This window comes from Otolemur garnettii, unplaced genomic scaffold, assembly GCF_000181295.1.
Source record: "Otolemur garnettii isolate 467f Iridium unplaced genomic scaffold, OtoGar3 scaffold00024, whole genome shotgun sequence".
Lineage (NCBI taxonomy): Eukaryota > Metazoa > Chordata > Mammalia > Primates > Galagidae > Otolemur > Otolemur garnettii.
In genome coordinates this window covers 2,344,564-2,368,105 of record NW_003852419.1, presented here as the reverse complement: position 1 = coordinate 2,368,105, position 23,542 = coordinate 2,344,564, and the positions used below count along the sequence as shown (strand labels likewise).

Sequence of the window (23,542 nt, the reverse complement as noted above, 5' to 3'; positions counted from 1 at the left end):
ATTCAACTTTGTCTTAAATATTATGTGAAGTAAAATATTTTGTGATTTTTTTTTTTAAACCACAATTTCATAGGTAATGCAGGTCAAATGTGTATGTGTTTGTATGAGTTCTTAAAGATAATGCAGAAGCATTTTTACAAAGAGAAGAAAAGTTGGGGAAGGATTGAAAGGGCTTGGGAAGCATATATGTATATACCAAAGGCAAATTGAAGACAGGATCTGTTGATAAAGTTTAAAATTTGTTGAGATGGTAAGCTTTTAGATAGAGCTCATTTAAGTCAGGGTTCTGCATTTTATTTGTTTTATATGCTGTGTGATCATGGCAAGTTAATTAACATTTGACTGTCTCCGTTTTTTAATATATACAATGGAAATATCTAAGCGGCTCTGATGCTTTGTCAATGCTATGAAAAGTGTCTTTTTGTAGTAGGCCCTATCTCTGTCTCTAAAGAAGCTTTGAAAAGTTCTGAAAGGATTATTTTACAAGTACAGTAGAATTTCTGTAAGTTGACTACCCCAGGGACTGTGTAATAAACTGATCAACATGTGGAAGTGGTCAACATAGGAAACGAGGCCTGCTGTACTGACACATACATGTCTGGTCTATGAAAATTAGGTTAATTTAAAGAGGTGGTCAGGGTAGGGAGATGGTCTACCATGGAGGTTCTACTGTATTTTCATTTCCAGACTGTTTGTAGGTGTTAACATTGCTATATGAAATTTATAAAAACTATTGTTAAAGTTGCCCAGGTTTTGTAGACTCTTCCATCTATGATAGGGGTAGAATGTCAAGGTTCCTTCGTGATTTGGCAACATTTTTCTTTCAAATTCTGTTATCTACTTGAAAAACCTCACTTAAAAGCTGCAAATAGCCCTCACAGGAGCTGGTTTCTTCAAACCTGTTATTCAAACAGGAAGAAAGGTGTAAATGGAATTAGATATAGAGCAAACAGTTATCGTCTCAAGTCTGTTTCCTCAAAAACCTCTTTTGGTTGTGGGCAGACAAGAAGGCAAGAATTAATTTAATTTATCCAAGGCTTGCCGCCAAACTGCCTGGGTTCAAACTGGCCCCACTGTTTTATTAGTGGTCAGAACTTGGAACTTTTATTTTTACTTTTTTAATTGTGAACTGTATTGTATGTAAAGGAGTGTTGAAGTTTTAGAGGAGTATCTAAAACTTAAATGTACTGTATAAAAAAAGGAAACAATACCTCTTCTCCACCACTGAGATTAGGAACTGGAATGTCAGTGGTACCTGAAAATCCATTTTATCCTTTTTAGCATTTCTCCCTTATATTCAGATTCCAGTTCTGGGATAAATGCTAGGTGTCATTTCTCTTCAATTTTCTCTAGTACTTAAAGTTCTTCAGTGTTTGTTTTTTATGGCATTAACATTTTTGAAGTCTACTGGCATAGTCCTTCAGTCCCCTCCCTCCAGCCCCCAATTAGCGTCACGTTATACATCCCACACTGGACTACCACGGTGACAGTCTGTTTTCTTAGAAAATTATCAGTATATGCTAAAGACCTGTTAATTTTGATCATCTAGTCAAGGTGTTCAATTTCTTTGTTATGTAGTTACAGTTTTTCCCATTACAAGTAACAAGCAGCCTGTGGGCAGTCACTTTGAGACCATGCAAATATCCTGCTCCATCAAACTTGAACTCCAAATGGAGGGGTGGTTCTTTAATTATTCTTGCCCAAATTGGTCTTTATTTTGAAGATTCAGATAGGTGAGGGTCAACCATTCTCAATTCCCTTGTCCTGAAAATTCGAATTCATTTTGCCAATATTTATATGCTTATTTAGTTTTAAGAGTTTGATCTGAAGATATTATATAAAATAATAGTGCAATTTACCTTAAAATGTTTTGTAATCTCTGGGTTCATTTTCAATCCTTTGCTGCCCTCTGCAGGTCTATGAATATAAATCTTTGGAGCAAGGTAAGTGCTCTTAATATTGCAAATCATAAGGTGGTGTATAAAAAACTAAAAACAAAAGTTTTAATAGCATCACACATTTAGAATGTACGATCATAAGTTTATGAATTTAGAATCTTGAAATTGGTAGTTTTAAAAAAGCATGAAATTTCTTCTTGAAGCAGTCTTTGACTTAGTCTCAAATTCTTAATAAGGTTTTTAAGTTTTTCAAATGAAAGCTGTTACAATTATTATAGTGACATTTCACCATACAGATTTAATAATTAATTTTCTTAATGTGCATGTGCTTATAGATATGAATGATGCAGAGACCAACTTTATACTCCTACCTTTTAAAGAAATTAACTGATTTTATGCAGAAAGTAGAATTCTATGAAAGATTTTTAGCTTAATTAAATCATAATGCACAATTATTACTTGGAATCCCCATTTTAAGTATTTTTTAAATGTTAATTTCTATATCTAGTATTACTTGAACTGCCATTTGAATTATATAGTCCATTCTAATATATAGTTGGGATACTTATATCTAGAAATAATTATTTTTTTGATTAGAGATATTTTCATTATTTATTCATTACTTTTATCCAAAATTTGGTATGAAATGTGACTGGCTTACATCTAATACGTAGCTACAACTTCTGGTAGAATTTACTGTCTTTTGTGTGTTATTTTTTATTTATTTAATTTAATTTTTTTCCCCAAAAGTACATGTTAGATTCAGCTATATGTGTATTTTTTTTTAAACTTACCCTTTTATAGTGTAGAATTTAGAGGTTTTTATTATTATATTTTTTTTTTTGGTTTTTGGCCAGGGCTGGGTTTGAATCCACCACCTCTGGCATAAGGGGCCGGTTCCCTACTCCTTGAGCCACAGACGCCGCCGTATATGTGTATTTTTTAAAAAACAGTTTGTAGGTGAGGATTTCTGTGTTTTGCTTTTCTTTTGAACACTTCTTGTTTCTGCTTTAGATGCCTTTTGAATTGCCATTAACTGCAGCATGATTTTCATGGTGGCATATGATCAGTTTTGCCTAATTTTCCATAGTAGCAAATAAATAGTAGTAGAAATTACTACAGTATGAGTTGTTAACACTTAGACCAGGCACTGCTTTAAGAGCAAATAAGCATAGTTGTAGAATACACATAACGTAGTTCAGAATTCCTGACTTTTATCACTTTGGACAACTACCATATGTTTCTGTTCTTATTATCTTCAGCCTAAGGATATACAGTCAAATACTGTATTTAAAGATCTAAGTCAATATATAAGTTGTGTAATAGTTTTTATTATAAGATACATTTGAATTTTTTAAGTTAAAGTTTTACAGTTAGATTTAACTTTGAAAAATAAGTGTTCTGTATGTCTTAGTGTTTGTGAATTCAATTGATAGGAATAAGTGAGAACAAACATGGTACATCTTTTGACCCGTTTTGATTTAGAGCCATTAAGATGAATGGAAAATTGTCACTGAAATAACTAAAAGCCAGGTTATTTAGTGGTTTGATGGTTCAAGATATTTTGCATTATTATTTCAGAAAAGTTTTATTTAAGAAGTGGAAACTTGTCCACGTTCAACAAGACCAAAAGCAATATTAGGGGAAGTAGTTTGGGTTGATAATTCCTATCAGCTACTTTCGATGTATAGCAATTCATTTAAAGTGATGTTTACATACCACTTTACAAATCAATTTAGAAGCTTTCTTTGTGACATTTCAGAAAACATTGCAGTTTTCCTTCAACATGGTTTTATTTTTAAAAGATAAACCTATGATTTCAAAACAAAACAATCTCCTTGGTGGGTGGCGGCGTTGTTGAATTACTGTGATATAGAGTATCTTACTGGGGAGAGGCTTTATTATTTCAAGAATTCAATTTCAGATTGTATTTGTTCTTGTTTGCTTCTCTTGCTGCAATGCATGGGTTTTCTGTCTTACCAGATAACAGAATTGTTGTACAAGGATGGACGATATTGCCAGGAACCTACAGGACCATCGGGTAGCGTTTCAATTTCAATGATTGTAACTTATCCACAAATCCATTCTTCTGGGTAATGATGTGCTAGAAGGATTATAGCAGTAAACATTTATTTTTGATAGTGAAATTTGAAAACATTTGGTTATAAATGTTGATATTGATAACCACATGTTGAGATCCGAGATATTTTCTTTTATTACTATTTTTTCAAGGCATGGTTGGTAAACTTTTTCTATTCAAATATGAGGAACTGTTTCTTATAGCACCTTCGGAAATAGTCTTCAAAATCAGTGATTCTTAATATTTATGTGGTTTTAGTGTTTTGGAGATGTAGTTAATTTTAAATATACAAAGTAGGAAAATAGTCTTGTCGTTTTTTCCCACTTAAATATAGTTTATTACCCAAAATGCTTTATTTTGACATTTAATGATTTTCATTTTTCGTGTAATGAGGCTTAGACTATGTAGTTTTCTGTAAGAAGTAAGTACCCTTCCAGAAAGTTCAAATTTTCTATCCTAGGTATTAACACGTGGCCCTATATATTTTATGCTTGAATGCATAGGAAAATTACTGTTGTTATAAAACATCTGTGTTAATCTTGGTTTTTCATTGGCTAATAGGTAGCTCTCCACAGGATTACTGTATCTGCTTATTAAAATTATTTAACTTTCTATACTCAGCCTTTAAAAATTCTTTCTAATGTTACGTGCTTCTCTAAATACTGTCCACAAAAAAACTAGTATAGAAATGTGTATAAGACATTTATTTATTCTTAGTACTTGCAGTTTGGACAGGAGAGGGGTAAGGCCTTGGGCAGGACCGCTTCTGTCACAGAGCGGCAGAAAAAAAATAGACTGAAGTAAGATTCAGTACTGAAAAGCTGTCACTCGGTCTGAAAATAATTAATATTCCTTTCACTCACCAGTTAGATATGTGCTCCCAAACCACATAATCTCTATGCCTCAGTGATCATTGTTGCCATTTCAGAGCCTCTCATCAGGGTGACATCTCACACCAAAATGATTTCTTATAAATTAATCTTGATAACATGACAGTCTTGGTAATTTTAGTGGAATGCTTTCTCTTGTTTTTTTCCACAGAAGCTGTTGGCTATTTTCTTTATAACTTGATTGACAGCATGAGTGACTCAGAGGTACAGGCCAAGGAGGAGCATTTGAGACAATACTTCCATCAGCTGAAGGAGATGGTACCATTTCATTTTTTGCTATATAATGCCTGTCCTGCCTGACATGTATCTATTAGATTTGAAATTGCTGCTTTTAAGTACAACCAGACCACTTCTCAATGACATGCAAGAGTTGGAGACTTAAATTATGTCTGAGATAATTTCTGTTAGACAAATTTCAGTTTAGTTGTCTAAAAAACTCAGGGGTGTCCCCCCCCTTTTCTTCTCACAGAATGTGAAAATTCCTGAAAATATCTACAGAGGCATTCGCAATCTACTGGATAGCTACCACGTTCCTGAATTAATTAAGGTGTGTGTGAAATAGTAATCAGCTTGATAAAATGGGTAATTTATATATAAAAGCGTGTTGTGATTTTATTTAAATATGATGCTTTTGATCAAAAAAATATTATTTCAACGACAACCAATAAAATAAAGCTTCTCCTTGATTGTAAATGCTATTTATATATTGAAGAATACATTTAAAACATTAATTATAATGATTAGTAAAGTATAAATAAAATTAATGCATAATTTTGGAAAGATGGAAAAGTAGCATTAAAATGAGGTGAGACTTCCAAAGTTTTATTTTGAAATTTGCTAATATATTTTCCCATGTTTTCTAATTGTATGATAATTTAAATCCCAATTTTAGGATGTTTATGTGTTGGTTGAAAGAGAGAAGATAGACTCTCGAAAAGTAAGTAGACTTTGGAAGTGGATTCTAAATGTTAAAATAACCATATTTAATGGTAATTCTAGCCTGTGTCTTTATAAAAGCAATGGTTCCTAACGTATTTTTATCATCTTTATACCCCTAGGAAGTTGGTAAAAACCCATCTCAGAAAAATTGACACATCTAACAAATTTGCGTATAGTCTCAGGAGGTTCATAAACCCCTTGCGTCTACACATGGAACTCCCAACTAATATTCCTGGTAGCATAGATGACATTTAGGAAAGCAGAGAGTAAAGTCAGTTTAAGGGAAAGAGTGAAAAGGCATGCATTTTCTTTTTTTTTTTTTTTTTTTGGTGAACTTTTTTCCTTTTTTCTTTCCATTTCTATAGACTGTGCAACTCAAATCATCTGATTTGGAGTCTACACTTGAAAAACTAAAAGCTGAAAATCAACCTATAGGAGATGTCCTAAAGCAACTCATATTAGTGCTTTGTTCAGAAGAGGTAATATTTGTTTAAATATTTTAATAAGTTATTAAGGTAAAAATTTCTTTATAGATGAACAGTAAACAAAACCAAAAATAGTCTTTATAATTTTTACAATTGATTATTTTATGCCATGCTTGTAAAGGATGCAATTAAATGAAAGGTTAACTAATTTCAGCTACACCTTGAATGGCATGTTTTCGGGTTGCTGTAGTTTGTTTACAATAATCTGCAAAGTGAATGATAGTAACAACCGTGATAGGTTTATCATACATGCCAAATGTCCTTTCAAGCCATGGCTCCGGTCTCTTATATCTAGATTGTCAAGCAACTGATACATGCAGTAGTCATTTGCAAGTCAAATATAACTAGGTTGTTAATGCAGGGATTGAAATTCCATTTTCCTCCTGGAAAAAAGCTCTTTCTGAGATAAAGGGTCTCTTGCCTTTTTTCAGCAGGCGTCCAGCTGTACTTTGTGTTCATTTTAGTGGGTGTCTGCAATTTGTGGGATGTCACTATAGACTTTTTTTCAGTTTCTAGTTCAATGTGATTTGGTCGTAAGCCTGTGGTTTTAGGGGAAAAATGTTATAACTAACCCTGAGATTATAATATGATACTGTTAAATTCTAAAATCTTTCTTCACATTACGTGGGTGCTAAACTAGACTGTGGGAACTGTTCAGTGATACACAGTTCTGTGTTTGGAAATTGGACTGTGAGTCGGGGTCGATTTGGGAATTATTTGATCTTTAAGTCTATAATAATACCATACCAAAACCGAAAACAACAAACTTGGTATCAGTAATATTCTCTTTCATATTACAAATAACTCATCTTTTAACCTTTTCATATATATTTGACTTGTCTGCTTTATAAAAGGGGAATGAAAATACCAAAGGACAGGGTCAATCGATAACATGAAACCATTTATTTTAAAAGTACTATTAACTTTTTCTGAACTCTAAACATTAAAAATAAATTTCTGACATTTTTTACCTTTACATTGGTTACTTCTTTTTTACTTCTCTTTTATTTTAGAATATGCAAAAAGCCCTTGAATTGAAAGCAAAATATGCATCTGACATGGTTTTTGGTGGCTATGCAGCTTTAATAAATTTGTGTTGTCGACACAGTAATGCAGAAGAAGCATTGAACTTGAAACAAGAATTGTGAGTACCTTGCCACTGAAACAGGTCATCAACATTTATTCTGAAATATAGCCGTTTGATAGCTTACCTAGATTTAATATTACTCTCTTACATAATGTAATTTTTAAAAATTCTTGTGTTGTCAGTGTTTCTGAAATTTCATAGTATATATATCTTTGATTAATTGTGGCTTATTTTCATCAGGGTGTCTTTGTTTGTGTGTTAAGACCTTTAGTCCTTAAAGCTGAAGTTTTTTTCCACTAATTATACATTTGCCTATCACAACAGTGGTGATGGAAACTGTTACACAGTTTCATAACATTTTCTTTTCTGTATTGTAGTGTAAACAGAATTTTGTCTGTTTCTCAGATATCTTTGGCTTCCTATCCTGATAGTTTTATCAGATAAAATGTGTCTTGGGGTATTTCAGTATTGGCGGTAAAGGTTAGAATCACATAAAGCCAGAGTTTCTTCCTTAGTGTGCTCTGCAGATGGAGTGGTACCATAGATGTATCTACCGTTAGAAGTTTTACTTCTAGTCACTTTGAATATAATCATGTGTGCTTTTCTACATGACTTCAAAAAGAAATCATTAAGTGTAGAAGAAGCCAATGTTAATAACAAGCTGATTGATGAGCTTTTGAAAAATGATACTATGGATATTGCAGTTCTTTTGCAGTTAGTTGACTTTTTACCATAATATTAATTTTTAGAGACCGTTTAGATTCATCTGCTGTCCTTCACACCAGGACGTATGTAGAGCTCGTAAAAGTATTGGGAAAGCATGGCAAACTCCAAGGTAAGCCTCAGCACATAAAGGAAATATGTGATGCAGGTATCCTGCCACTGGAATAACATGTGAATTGATACTAATGGTATATCATGTCATGCAAAGTGCTTGAACACTTTGCATACAAATTTGCATGTGAATCCAACCAGAGCTGCATGGACAGTGTAGCCCATTAGTTTTAATGGATTGGCAAGCTTGTCATTTACATTTGCACAGCTCAGTGCTTTTTGCATTTCTGCAGCTAGTTTTTATTAGCATTGCTGTTTGGATTGAGTTTGAAGATCATGACTTATGGCACAATTTGCTTATGTGCCTGCACTAATGGCTTTGTTTTTGCTTAAGAAGGTCTGAAGGCTGAACAGAAAACCTGTAAACATAACCATATATCTATGATCTGAATTTTGCAGTATTCTTTGTCTTAGTTTTTAATATAATATTAAGAAAATGTGTAATTTACTTAGTAGTTTATGAGAAAAGCAAAGCTGATAGCTGATTATCGTACTCTGATTTTCACATTGTTGAGATAATGCTAAGCCTAATATTAATAATTGCACTTGATAACATATTTTTACTATTTGTGTTTTAACTTTCTGGTCTATCTGTATTTTGTAACTTCCTTTTTAGCCTTTCTCTGTTTCCTTTCTAGAAAAGACTTTTAATTTAATATAGAGAAAAATGTATGGGGAAAATATTAGATTAGAACATTTTTTACCCCGTACGAAGTCTTTCTCTTTACAAGGGTTAGCATTTTTTTTTTAAATCATTTTTTGGTCCAAACATTTTGTCTGTGTAATAATTAAGAACAGTGCTATAAAAATGCACTTATTTCATATCCTAAAATGTTTGTTTCTGCCTTCCTAATGAAGCTTAATGAATCTAATGTATTAACATGCAGTCTTTTGGAAAGCTTTCATTGGCTCTGCTTGGCTAATTAGTATCGACATAGCAAACAGGCCCTATCGGTATCAGACCATTAGTCTGGCTGTATATACAGTGTAAACACATCTTTATTATCTGGCCTCCTGACAAGCCATCTGCTGAAGAAACAATGGTGTGATTTAGCAGATGTTAGCTCTGAACGATAAAAGCATCCATTTAGGAGGATCTTACAGCTATAGGGCAGACCGTACAGGGTTATGTGGTGCAGAGTGGGCACACAGTCCCTATCTATAATTTGTAGTCAAAGTTGCAGGGAAATGATAAAACCATGCTATTGTGGATTTATAATTGTAGTCTCGTTTAGAAATGCAAGTAGTAATTAACTTGAAATCGGCATTATACACTAGAATTTACATTCCTGCTGGGCTTGAAATGCTGTTTTAATAGCAGTTTGTTTTCCCTACATGAAATTACCTAAGGGTCTTTTGTGTTACTTCATTGTAGATGCTATTAACATTCTAAAGGAGATGAAAGAGAAGGATGTTCTTATCAAAGATACAACAGTCACGGCCTTTTTCCACGTCCTAAATGGTGCAGCTTTCAGAGGTGAAACTGAAACAGTAAAACAATTGCATGAAGCCATGGTGACTCTAGGGTTAGCAAAACCATCCACCAACCTAAGTTCCCCATTGATCACTGTATACCTGGAAAAGTAAGTTAATTGAATTTTGAATTTTAAATGTTGGCATTAAAAGAATGAGTCTAATCACTTGGGTATTCTATTTTGTAAATACTCTGGTGATGGGGAAGCCTTGGAGTTCATTCATCACAGAATAAAAGGAATAATGTGAACTAGGTGACCTTTAAAATCACCAGCAACCCTTTGGTTCTGGGGCTTGCGTCTCAATGGAATGATCTCCGGGGCTTTTTCTTAGGAGCATGTGATGATATTATGTGAAATTGAATCTAGTTTTTCCCAGTTTTGAGCCTAATAAGTGTTAAGAGGGATCCTCCGGGGCTTTTGATTATACATCACGGCTCATTCGGGTAACAAATGTGGAGAAAGTTGCTCCTGTTTTCCATAGGGTATTTTATTTGTGTATCTGTAAGGTTATTTTAGCTTTGATAAATGTTGCCGAAAATGTCTGTGTCTTGTGGGAAGGATTTTGTGGATAGGGCAAAATCTACTGAGTATGAAAATTTTTCCATTTGAAATGCTCTTGTTGGTATCCAATTTAAGGCATTATTTGCAATGCAAATCATAAAATTACTCTGTTGTAATGAGTGAAACATTTCAGTAAGATGATTAAGCACCCTTTATTATCTTCTTTTCCTTTTGAATTTTTTGTTTTCTGATTTGTTTTTTTAATTTTGTAGATCTTATCTCTTTGTCATCTTTTCCATGGCTTAATGCAGTTTGTAATCTGCTTATTTTGTGATTGAGATGTCCTGATTTTAGTATGGACATTGCCCTATCAATGCCAGGAGAAAAAGAAAATATATATTTTAATGGTTCTCGTATTATTCCCAAGTTTCTGGTAGTTTTTCTTTATTTACTAAAGAGCAGAATTAATTGTATTATAGTGAGTGATTTAGTTTGAATTTGAAATGTATAATAAAAAACATCTCTTCTAACTCTCTGCTAGGAAATGTGTGAATGCACACACGAAATAATTCCTTTGCCCGCTCATCAAAAACAATTATCAAGTTGGATGATTGGCTAAATCTTAACCTCTACTTTCTCAGCAGTACATCCTTTAAAAGAAATAGTGATTCGAAGAATTACTGTGTTACTGAGTTTTAGTCATAGCCAACTTTATATAAAAATCCTATAATTAATATGCTTCCTGTTCGAATTTTTTTCAAATATTTAAAAGACCCATCTCTGTAAATTGCATGTGGAACTCTGCATAAGGATTTGAAGGAAGTGGGCCCTGTGCCCAGAAGAATTAGGCCCTCCTACACTACTGGGCAAAAATAAAATAATTAACAATGAAATTGTGAAGCCATGGTAGGAAAGTATTTTTCTTATACAGAGAAATATTTTAAAGATGGAGAAAACGTGTAAGTTTTCTGAAAGAGGTCTGCAGATGGGGCTCATGAACCAAGGAGGGCATATACTCAAGGGACAGTGGGAGCAGCATGGAATTCAGCTGCTGCCCTGAAGCTGGGTGCATCGATGGTATAGTGCAAACACCATATAGCTGGATAGTTCTATGTCTCAGTCAAATTTGGCTCTCCCTATTAATTGGGCTAAAGAATTCTAGGTTAGTAAATTTTTCTTTATGGTGTCTTATTACTTTCAGATATTTGTATCTTCTATTTTATTATTACCTTGTATTTTTATTTGCTTAGTATGTGTTTTTAGTTTGTTTTTTTGTTTGTTAGGTTTTTGTTAGTTTGTTATTTTGTTTTACTGTCTTTGACTTTGCAAAGGCAATATCCATGACAAGGTCTTTGAGTTTCATCTATCATACTAAAAAAGGTTTTGTTAACTGTTTCAGAGTCATGAGAATAATAAAAAGGAAGTAAAGGAAATTTCATATTTATGAAATTACAGAAAACAGTAGTAGCATTCATAGGTGAAATGCTAGAATGAAACATTGATAGCTGACTAATTCAGAATCATGCCAAGTATGAGGAGGATTAACTATACTGCCCTGCCAAAAGTCCACGTGTATTTGATTTCATTTAGTGAGTTTAATCTTCAGAAATATCATGTAATGGACCTTAGCAGATATAAGCTCACCTGAGGAGTGAGCCTTATTTATTCAAACTTGTGATAAAGTTATAAAGAACATTTGAGAATGTCATAAAAAAAAATCTTCATCCTTTCATTTAAAGGGAACAACTTGTTGACATGTCACCACAAAAGACTCTAAAGATAATATTATTTTTACATTGTAATTCTGAAGCAAATTCATGAGATCGAATTCCTTAGAAAGATAATCTTTCATAGTCAATAGATTTTAATTTGGAACTTTTTCGGTATTATCTGAAATACAGAAGAAATTAATATTGTGTTAGTCTGTGTTACTTGGATAATGGAAAAAAGCTTTATGGTTATGGAAGTAAAACATTTTGTTTTTATTTGTTTGTCAAGGGAAGTGAAAAATATTAACAGGTTTAGAAAATTATACAAAAGTTGGGAAACCTGCTTCTGATATTCCTTGTATTTAACAGAAATATACAGTTTTTCAAAATTTTTGTGGGTTTGATTTACATTGCAGTACAGTGCCTAAGCCACATATTTATATGTAGCCCAAATATTATTTAAAACATTTTCTTTTGTAACTATTTTAAAATGTGCTTCTTTTATTAAAATCATTCCTGTTTTAGGGAGATGGTGAAGATTCTTCATATCGAAGAAGAAAGAAATGCCTCAAATAGGTTAAAAGCTTTTGATTAGTCTTCACGCTGTGATGTAGGAAATGAAATTAATAAAGTCTGGGCCACCAGATTTGGGATCATAGAAATTGGGACGATGTAATTTCAGATTCACTTGTTTTATACCAGATCCATTTTGCTTTCAGTGCATGTGAAAAACAACTGAAGCTGTTTAACTAGATTATATTAGCGCAAGTGATCAAAGCAGCTTTAATTTCTGCTTTCCATTAAGGAGTTTTTGTGCTGATTTGTGCTATAATCTGTGTGTGCTCGTATGCATTTCATTTAAGTGCATCATGGACTTTGTATATATAATCCTCCCAGAATTCTTGGCTAAATTAATCTTGAGTTCTTCATAAGGGTTGAAATTTCTTTAAGGAGAACCTCTAACAACGTAGGTTTGAAACTCACTGTAACACTTCAGTGTTACATAAACAGGAAATATACTTTTTAAATGCCGATTATTCTGCCATACACACTCCCCTTCAATTTTAGCGTCTTCATTTGTACTGGATACTTTTATTATTTATGGGAATGCTTGCCTTCTAGAGTAAAACTCTTTATGTGCTGAAAGGAAATTAAGGAGGTTTGGCTCTTTTACTCCATTATTGCAATTAAGAATTTAGCATCATCAGTGCCAAAGGACAAAAAGTGGTTCATTTGCCCTAGGGGGACAAGACAGTGATAAGATGATTTTTCGTCAAGGATCATTGGGTCATAATTAAGTTACATTCATGGCTATTGCTTTTTGAAGGATGATTGGTAAATGACAGGCTTCATATGCTTAGTGCGGACAGTGTGCAGGAGGGTTTTTTCTCTCTCTGTCAGAAAATCCTGGTGAGCCTGATAATGTAAATGTGGCATTTTATTCTGAACAAAAGAGCAGGGAAATGAGCTATCTTGTCTAATCATTCAGTTGTTTAACACCGACTTCCAGTTTAGACTCAATTGGCTGGAAAGCACTTGACATGTGAAGTTAGTGCTGTTCCGAACGCATGTTTGAGTAAATTTTAAAGTAAGTGACAGCTAAATTGTACCTAGGGAAATTACAAAGCCTTCAACACAGTTAATTTTTTGGGGAGGATTAGTTGTAATTGCAACACCAGTCTCCTTGAAGATTCCTCATTTATAGATGATGAACAGAAAAAAACAGCTCTTTCAAGGGCTGGTTCTTTTAACAGAATAATTTTTGTGAAGATGATGGTTTCTCTTGAATTCATTCTTCCTATACTGAACATTTACTTAAGATTTATAGAGGAGTTTGTTTTAGGGGAGTTGAGTTTGTTTTTTTCCTTTTTAAACTTTACCCCCTACAACCCCTCTTTTCTCCAGTGATTTAAGATTTGAGAGCTTTTCAATCAGAAAGCCCTTTAAATAAATTGCCACTTCACTAACACTTTATATATAATGTTGAAGCACTTTATTCCAATTAAAAGTCAATATTTGCCACCCTTTTTTCTTTTGTTGTTTAAGTATATTCCCTGGATTGGAAAGTTATTTTACCAGGAGAAAAAAGAACAGATAGTGTCACTGGTTGTTTCCTGACTTTGAGTTGTTAAGTATTGAGGAATTTGTATTAATTAGGAGTACTTTGTTTCTGTGACGAGCTGATGCCTGCAGTCAGTGACATTGTAACAAACTTGAATTTCATAATGAGGACTAAAACAAGAGGTAATATCAAATTTGCTATGTGGGCTGCAAGCTTTGGCTTTTTGGATGTTCCTCCATGAAATGATAAAAAATTGTACTTTGTAGGCTCAGCGCCCATACTCCATGCTTAGGACGCTGGCCACATACACTGGGGCTGCTAAACAACAATGACAACTTAAAAAACAAAAGCTGGGCGTTGTGGTGGGCGCCTGTAGTCCCAGCTACTTGGGAGGCTGAGGCAAGAGAATTGCTTGAACTCAAGAGTTTAAGGTTGCTGTGGTGCCACAGCACTCTACTGAGGGCAACATAGTGAGACTCTGTCTGAAAAAAAAAAAATTATACTTTGTAGTTGTTTTATATATAATTCATGTTCTCTTAAAAAATGTTACAGATTGTAGAGTGATTTTTGATGTGGGCCACGTGAGTTTATTCAGGTTAATAAATGTAACTCGCTTTTAAGTTTTCAGATTACTTCCTGGATACCCAGCCTATTATTATATCTATGTATTTTTAAATTCTAAAATTATAGATTTTTAAATCTTTCTTCTGACCTTATAGACTCACAGATATAGATATAAATATATAGATATAGAGAGATAGATAGATACATATATAGAGATATCTATATGTGTGTGTGTGTATATATATATCTCTCACAATAGATTTTTTGTTTAAAGAGATCATAGGCCTGCACATGGTAGCACATGCCTATACTTCCAGCACTTCGCATGAGACCAGGAGTTGCCAGGGTAGTCTCTACCAATAAATTAAAAACAAAAAACAAAAGAAAACTGGGCATTCTGGTGTATGCCTGTCATCCTTGCTGCTATAGGAGGATCACTTAAGCCCAGGAGTTTGAGGTTGCAGTGAGCTACATGTTGCCAGGCATTCCAGCCTAGGTGCCTGTCTCTACAAAAAAAGAAAAGAAAGTATTATCTATAGAGTTGATTTTCCTTAGGTGCTACTTGTGGTTTATCAAAGCAGGGACTAAACATTTGGTATAAACTTTTAAAAATTTGTATGGAAAGCTTTAGGAGTGATGCATATATACTGAAATAAGCATGGCTCAAAATTCAAATGCAGAATTAATGCATCAACATTAACTTCTTCAAAGGATTCCTTCAAAGGATTATTGCTATTTTTGAGTAGGGTTTTAAATTATTTCTAATGCACAAAGGAAATCACAGATTACTTAGGTCATAGAAGCTAAAAGTATGATGTTCCACGTTTTGGCTATAAAGCAGTTTTCAACTTTCTCCTTTTGATATTCTATTGCTCATACTGATTTCATCCTGCCTAATAAAAGTGGTATTTTTCTGTGATGATTTCTACTGCTGGCATGACGCGCTTGAATATGTGAACCTAATAAGGACATATTCACAGAACCTCACAGTATTAGAACTGGGAAGGAAGCCCAGGCCTTTGCATCAGCCATTGTGATAATCTGCTTTTCATCACCACTTCTAGAAATGTATCACATTGCTGCAGCTGAGCTGTCTAAGTACTCTGATTTATCAGTAGGATTGAGATCTAGAGTCCTGTGGGTGTATAGCTATTTTCATAGCCATGCAAATTTTAAATGCTTTTTATCATATTTTCATTTCTATCACCTAAGTTTTAAAATGAAAGATTAATGATGACATAAATTACGTAAGGAGTATACATTTTTATCTTTTTAAAATGACATGATCCAGTAAGTCAGCATGTAAATAATACTGAAAAGAACTGACTAGTCATTTAGTTTATTTCTATCTCCAGTTGACTTTGCATGAAGTGTTTCATTATAAATTTCTAGTTCACTTTGTTGGCAACCTAAAAGCAGTAACATTGGTGCTTAAAATTACTAACAAATATATGAATTATTTCCATCTTGCTATTCTTGTCTTTTCTGTTGTTGTTCTGAGCATGTATCATCTTCAGAAGCATATATTTGGAGACCAAAGACTATTAAAATGTCGCTTTGATTGACAGAACAATTATTCATTCATTTATTGATAGCTTTGGCCTAATGTAGGAGAAATATACAATTGAGACAGTGGTATTCTAGTTTGGGAATTGATCTGAAAAAACAAATCTTGCTCCTTGAAAAAAATCATTATGTGTTAGTTTTGCTCTTCAGAATGTTTTAGTAGTTTTTCATTAAGCAGAATTTTAGAAAGGCAATAACTGAACTTGTGTCTGAAGCAAGGGAAAATACCGGTTATATAAAGCTTTATATCATATGTGGTAGCTACAGTACCATTTCTCTTGTATGACAGTAATCTAGCCTGCAACATCTACTTGTAGTTTTGAAATTAACCTGTAATTTAGTCTTCACCCCAAATGACAAAAATTCAAATGGCTCTGTGGGGTGCCAGGAGATGCACTGTAAACAGGGCCTAGTGAGGGGATGTGGGAGAATTCCCTCAGGATAGGCTTATTTCACTGTGTCAGTATTACTGTGATGAAATTAATGCTTCTTTGTTGTATTTTACCTTTTGGGTACAACTTAAAATCTTAATCTAGCTAAAATAGTAATTCACTCTAGGGCAACATAACATTTATATAATGGACACAAATGTTAAGGCTTTAACAGAAAATGAAAAAAGGTTTTTTTCCATTTGAAAATGGTTGTGTATATGAGGGAAATTTATATTCTTAGCAAAGATTGTCGCCAGTTGTACTTGGGCCCATGTCTTAAATCCTGCCTCCTTTTAAATACATTTCCTACTCCCTTTTTAGAAAAGAGAAGATGAACTGATACCAGGAGTCCCTGGAACAGCCTGCCAATGCCTTCCTCCACATACCTAGTAGCTTTAGGCAAATCAGTCAATCTCCAGGTTCCTCAATTTCCTCATCTCTTTAAAATAGAAGGGGATGGCAAGTAGAATTGGATCGTGTAATCTTTATAACTCTCATACTGTCATTTTCCTTATAAAGGAATAAAAGTACTTTTTGAGAACCCACAGGCATGTATTTCTGCACCCTTGTTTAAGAAACTCTGACTTGATTACAGTAGCTTTTTATTTTAATTTTTCACCACGTAAAAGAAGCTTTGACTTCATTATTAGAAATAATATGTAAAAACTTACCTGCAAATGAAAAAACTCTTAAGAGTTTTCTTGGAATTCACTGGCACACAGAATATCCTAGGCAGTATGAGACAAGTACTATGATAAAGATGAAAAGAGCTTGAAAATTCCTTGATACCTGTTTAATGGGCATTTAATAAAGGTTCCCAAATCTGAAATTGTCGAGGGTCATAAATGCACATAAGTTGTTGGAAAAAATACACGACCATAGTCTTTGCTTTTAGAAATAATACATTCTTCCGGCAACTTATTCCATAAATATGACCATTTTATTCATAATGAAATCAGAAAATGTTTTCATCTACTTGGGTTTTTTATTTTTTTGAGTACCATTTAGCAAGCAAAATAGTAAAAGATTAAAACAGGGTAGGTAAATAGTGGGCTGCTAACGATGTGTGTATTTTGAACATTTATTTATGTATGTGAGGATTCCTTTTCTCTTTTTCTTTCCATTTCAGCTTGGTGGTTTTCTGCCTTTAAATAAAGCTCAGTTGTTTATATCTCTTTAAAGTAGTACTGAGAGACTAAACTGAATTAGATAAATTTTATTCATTATTAAATTTTTTTGATGTTTCCACAAGGGGTGACATACCTGGTGCTCTTGAAGCCATCATTGACTGCCATGCAAAGTATAAAATACTGCCAAGGATTCATGATGTTTTATGTAAACTGGTAGAGAAAGGAGAGACTGAGCTAATTCAGAAAGGTTAGTCACCTTCTAATATCTTAATGTAATTGGATTCTTTCCCTTCTCACTTATTGAATCTTAATGTATTGTTGTGAAGAGAAACTGCAGCAGAAGGTGGACGCATCCAGAGGAGATTTCACTGCTCTCGTGAATAGAAAAGAAAAATGGGTGTACTTTGAGCATCATAAATGACCTTGATTCTACTAACTGTTCATCTTGAAAAATATCTGTTATTTTTGTGTTCTACTCGGTGATCTATCTTTATGAAGATGTTTACACCTATCCTCCCTACTTCTCTTCAAAACTGTTCTTAGACACTTAATGTCATATATATATATGCTTATTAGGTGAGGAGGTATAATAGAAAATTAATACAACTATAATCTTTAAGTTATTTTTAATATTTGTTTTTAATGTAAGGTTTTCTTGTTTGTCTAACACCTCATATGATACTGCATTTCTCTTTTTTTCTTCTAATATATATTCTTCTTTCCTCTAGCAATGGACTTTGTGAGCCACGAACAAGGTGAAATGATGATGCTCTATGATCTCTTCTTTGCCTTCCTACAAACAGGAAATTATAAAGAGGCCAAGAAGATCATTGAGGTGTGATTTTTAACTACAGTATTCTAATTGTACAGCTATTTAAACTCATTTTAAAATTTTAACCTTTAATTACACTTGTTCTGATTCATGTTAATAGAATTCAATCCCAATAATGTGGAGGGAGGGGGGGAACTCGGCCAGCTTCTTTATTGTATATAATTACAGTTCAGAAAAGGCAGTCTGGTTGTGTATTGAATTTGTTTCCTCACTTTGTTAAATTCACTATTATATATCAAAATGATATTTGCATATTAAATCTTGGATTGTGGAACAATTAAATTAAACTGGCATTCCTGGGTGTAAAGTTGCTAATCCTCTTTGCCAAAGAATTCTTTGTTCTTAAAAGCAGTGGAATTTAATTTGCTGCAGACCATGCTCAGATTTATTTGTAATGCTTGTCTACAAGTTAATCAGCCAAACAAGTGCTGTCTGCAACTGTTTGGCATTTAATTTAAATTTTCCTCTTCTTCTCTTTTTTTTTTTTTTTTTTTTAACTATGGTAAGCAGCTTATGGGAAATGGTAGGTGACAAACTTGGCCTATTTAGGATTAGTATGTTTTATCTAGGCTTTACTAAATTTTCCTACTGAAATTGGTGAGTCAAAGGCCAACTATAAAGTCTGTCCAAATTTGATTAATTTCACTATTAAATAATTCTGTGTTCACTAAGAAAACAAAACATTCCATAGAAGATGGATCCATTGCCGTCAGAAAAATTTCATGTGATTAAAACTGTTAACTTATTTCTGTAATCATGCTGCTCTCAGATTTATACTTTGCTTTTATTCCACGTCTTTTTCCAAAAATAACCACATTGGGCATGATGCAAAGGTGATATTTAGCCTTATTTGTATATTGATGCAATGCTTCTTATGAAATTGAAAGTATGGGAGCACCATCCCAAAAAATTATTGTTGTTTGTCCTGATGTTTTTCAAAGTCTAGTGTAAGAAAGGAGGACTGGCAAATTAATTTAGAACTTTTGTCTTATGACTCAGTCTACCCACCTGTCACAAGACAGTGGGACGTGCTTTCTTGGGCAGATGCTTCTATAGCTCAAGTAGTTCATTTGCATTTTCTAGAAATGATGTAAGTTTTCCACTGAAAGTTAACAGTGAATCTGAAAAGAAAAGGCACTGTCTGCCTGTTGAGTCCTGCTGCTCTATATGCATAGTATCAGTATTACCAGGTCACTGATCAGAGGGGAAGTGAAGCCAGCTTTTCAGATAATTGCAATGAGTGGCTCTACAGGAGGAAAGTATGCACTTCTCGTCATGTAAGAAAGTTAGAATAGAAAGTGTCAAAGGCATTAGAGAGGATTCTCATTTTGTCTTCCATCTACTTGCTTGTGTGATAATGGATAAGTCACTAAACCTTTCTAAGCTTCCTCATCTAAAAGGGAATATAATATCTGTTTGTAAGATTCAATCACATAATGTATGTAAAGCAGCTGGCATGTTTCCCGGATTATGGCAAGTGATCAATAATATTAATTCTCTTTGCCCCTTAAAGGTAGGGATTGCATTGTCTTCTTTACCTCACGTAATTCACAGTGTGATGCTTAGCATAAGGTGCATGCCTGTCCCGTGAATAGACAAGAGAAGACTGCCTCTTAATTACTTTAGAGCTTTGCCAGTGTACATCATCATTTAGGAATGGCTGTCTGCTGATGGCAATTTTCTTAGATGTGTGCAAAATTTTTAAAGGGAAATGATCAAACTTCCAGAATCACTGCAGGTACCTCAGGGTAGGACAGCAAACTGTGTACTATATAGGACTGTACTAAAGTACATTTTCTCGTGTTTGGGATTTTTGTTTGTTTCTTTTTATACTTGATGAGAGAAAGAATTAAAGTGGGCACCTGGTTTTGTTCACAGTAAAAATTCAAGACGTAGAGTAGTCTCTTGTTGTTGTTTAAGGTCTATTGAAAATATAAAAAGTATGAAAATTAATAAACTAGGATCATATTACCATATGAAAGCATACTATAAGTCTTGAGCAATAATTTTGTCATTCTCAAAAAGCAATAGTGTCTCCTCCATGGGTAGGTTCACTATGCTTGAATTTCCAAAGCTTCCTTGTATTTGAAGCACTGTGGAAGATAACAAGATAAGCCAGTTCGGATGCTCAGATAAAAAGAAGAAAGATAACAGACACATTTCAGTGTTCAGATGTGACCTGCTTTGTTTTAAAAATGAGTTGGTGTATATATATCATGTATCATACATAATACATTTAAGATAGTCTTTTATTTCTGTACACGGATTATTGTAGGAGGGTAGAATAGTAGCTAGTATTTTTACAAAATATTCTCGTGTATTTTTAACAGTTTTCTATAATGAGCATATATATTTTTATACTCAAGTAAAATTGTTCTTTTACTCCTTTGAAAGAGAACAAAGTGAATCAGACTCGGATTGACTCTGAGCTAACGGGAAGCTCCTTGAAAATGAGAATATCTGAAGATACTGATACCTGAGTTTGAAAGTATAAACCCCTATAGGAAAGATGTAAAGAGTTCAAAGAGTTCAAGAGTGGAACTTGTTCCCAGTGAGAAATGAGGAAAGACTTTGCTGTAGGAAATAGGGTATGACAGCTGTGGTAGCAGTTCAGTATTCGGAAGGTTGGTGGGGTTGGAAAGTATATTAGAAGTAGAGCACAGAAGTAGAAAAGGAAAGTCTCTGCATAGTTCATGCATCCTGCGCTGTCACGATTTGTGAGAAACATTTTACAATTACGGTAGAGGGTTCCCAGGTTTTAGAGACCCTCAGCATCAAAATAAGGAAATTAGAGTTAATTCAGAAGACAATGAACTCTAAACAGTGTTAAAAAGAACTTTATACTAGCAGAAGGTTGTAGGATAAATTAAAGGGGATTTGAGGCCGAAAGATTAAGAAAAATCTGAGTTAGGATAGTGGATGTGGGGATTTTTAAGACACTTTACTCAACCACTCAAAATGATACATAATTAAAACATAGAAACCTTGGTTGACAGATGGTAGGCTAAATTAACAGAGACATAAGACTTAGATCTGATACCGCGTCTCCTATCATGAACTCTTAAGAGTTGTCATTGGCAGATTTCTCCCTCAAACTTGGGAAGTGAAGTGTGTTAGCATTTGTGTGGCATTCCATTTTGACCAGTTCTCCCCCCCTTCCCTCTCTCCCCTTTTTCCTTCATCATTTCCCTCTCCTCTTTCCTTTCACGAACAGTTGTCCTCATATCTCACAGTCTAGTTGAAGCAATAGATCTTAAGATAGGTCTTTTTTTGAACTTGTAAAATGTAGTACTTTCTGTAAGACAAAGCGTTGTGGGCAGGACCTGTCTCAGAAGTAGGTCTTTGTGAGGTGGAGATGTTTGGGGTGAGCACTAAAAGATGAATAGGAAGCCAGACACAGAAAGTGAAGACAGGAGCATTCCAGGCTCGGAGAACCAACTGCCTTGCAAGGGCCCCAGGCAGGGAGGTGCTGCTGCCCTTTTCCTTATTCTGCTCTTTAGATAACACTAGTATGATGATACCTAGAGTGTCCGGTACGTTATTAAACACTTAGTAAATATTAGTTTGATTCCCTTCCTTCTGCGTGCCATTCTCTCCTGCGCTGAAATCAGCCCCTTTCTCTCTTCCAGACAAGCCTCTGTAGGCTAACTGTCTCTAGTTCCTTGCACTCTTTGTATGGTACGTTCTGGAATGAAATAATGTCATTGAACGAATGTTCACAAATTAGTTTTACAAACTTGCATGAGTATACCAGATAAATACAGTTTGTGAAATACATTCTGTGCTTTGCCAATAATAATATTCTGATTTTTGCCTTGTGCATTAGTAAAACTTACACATTTTATTACTTAAAATATGGTGAGTATAATAGGCTCGGCATCCAAAGCACAGTGGTTATGGTGCCAGCCACATACACTGAGGGTGGCGGGTTCAAACGCAGCCCAGGCCAGCTAAGGAACAATGACAACTGCAACAACAAAAATAAATAAAAATAGCTGGGCATTGTGGCGAGTGCCGATGGTCCCAGCTACTTGGGAGGCTGAGGCAAGAGAATAGCTTGGGCCCAACAGTTTGAGGTCTCTGTGAGCCGTGACACCACAGCACTCTACCAAGGGCAACATAGTGGGACTCTGTCTCAAAATAATAATAATATATATTTCAAGTATAAAGACTCATCTATTATTCTTTGTGGTTTTTCTGCCCATATATTCAATGCATATATCTTTTATATGTAATTAGAATTTACTGAGTCATCTATTTAGTACTTTACCTACCCTTCATCACTGCCTCACTGCCTCTTCATTTTCCAGCATACGATTAAGAACTCCTCTAAGCATTATTATTATTATTAAGAGACAGAGTCTTACTTTATCAGCCTCGATAGAGTGCTGTGATATCACAGCTCACAGCAACCTCCATCTTCTGGGCTTAGACAATTCTCTTGCCTCAGCCTCCTGAGTAGCTGGGACTACAGGCACCCGCCACAATGGCCAGCTATTTTTTTGTTGCAGTTTGGCTGGGGCAGGGTTCAAACCCTCCACCCTCCGTATATGGGGCCAGTGCCCTACCCACTGAGCCACAGTTGCCACCCCTAACCATTATTTTTAATGACTATATATTTCCACTTTACAAATGAACCAAAGTTTATTTGTCCCTTTGTCCTTTGAGAAACATTTTCACTATCATAAATAATAATAATAATTCACATCTTTAGTTACAGGCATATTTGGTTTTCAGATCATTTCTTAGAAGTGAGTCAAATGCTATTACCATTTCTTTTTTAAGAGAAAGTTTTAATCAGTCACCCAGGCTGGTGTGCAGTGGCATCATCATCGCTCACTGTAACCTTAAATTCCTAGGCTCAAGCAATTCTGCCTCAGCTTCCCAAGTAGCTAGGACTATAGGCCTGCTCTATTAGGACCCACTAATTTAAAAAAATTTTTTTGTAGACACAGAATTTTGCAGTGCTTCACAGTATGGACTTGAACTCCTGGCCTCAGGTGAAACTCTTGACTCAGCTTCCAAAGTGTTATGATTACAGATGTGAGGCACTGCCCCT

The 23,542-nt window shown here is 34.3% G+C and overlaps 1 protein-coding gene across 1 annotated transcript in view; it reads left to right on the top strand.

Annotated features, from left to right (window-relative positions):
- The window catches only part of LRPPRC (leucine rich pentatricopeptide repeat containing), a 119,410-nt gene that overhangs the window by 54,903 nt on the left and 40,965 nt on the right, over nt 1-23,542 (top strand). Inside the window, exons 15-25 of the mRNA XM_012804047.2 lie at nt 1,916-1,943; nt 3,882-3,939; nt 5,020-5,126; nt 5,338-5,415; nt 5,761-5,805; nt 6,173-6,286; nt 7,306-7,436; nt 8,129-8,214; nt 9,589-9,796; nt 17,774-17,898; nt 18,380-18,486. Coding sequence (XP_012659501.2) covers nt 1,916-1,943; nt 3,882-3,939; nt 5,020-5,126; nt 5,338-5,415; nt 5,761-5,805; nt 6,173-6,286; nt 7,306-7,436; nt 8,129-8,214; nt 9,589-9,796; nt 17,774-17,898; nt 18,380-18,486 — 1,087 coding nt within the window. The remainder of the gene's footprint in view (nt 1-1,915; nt 1,944-3,881; nt 3,940-5,019; nt 5,127-5,337; nt 5,416-5,760; nt 5,806-6,172; nt 6,287-7,305; nt 7,437-8,128; nt 8,215-9,588; nt 9,797-17,773; nt 17,899-18,379; nt 18,487-23,542) is intronic.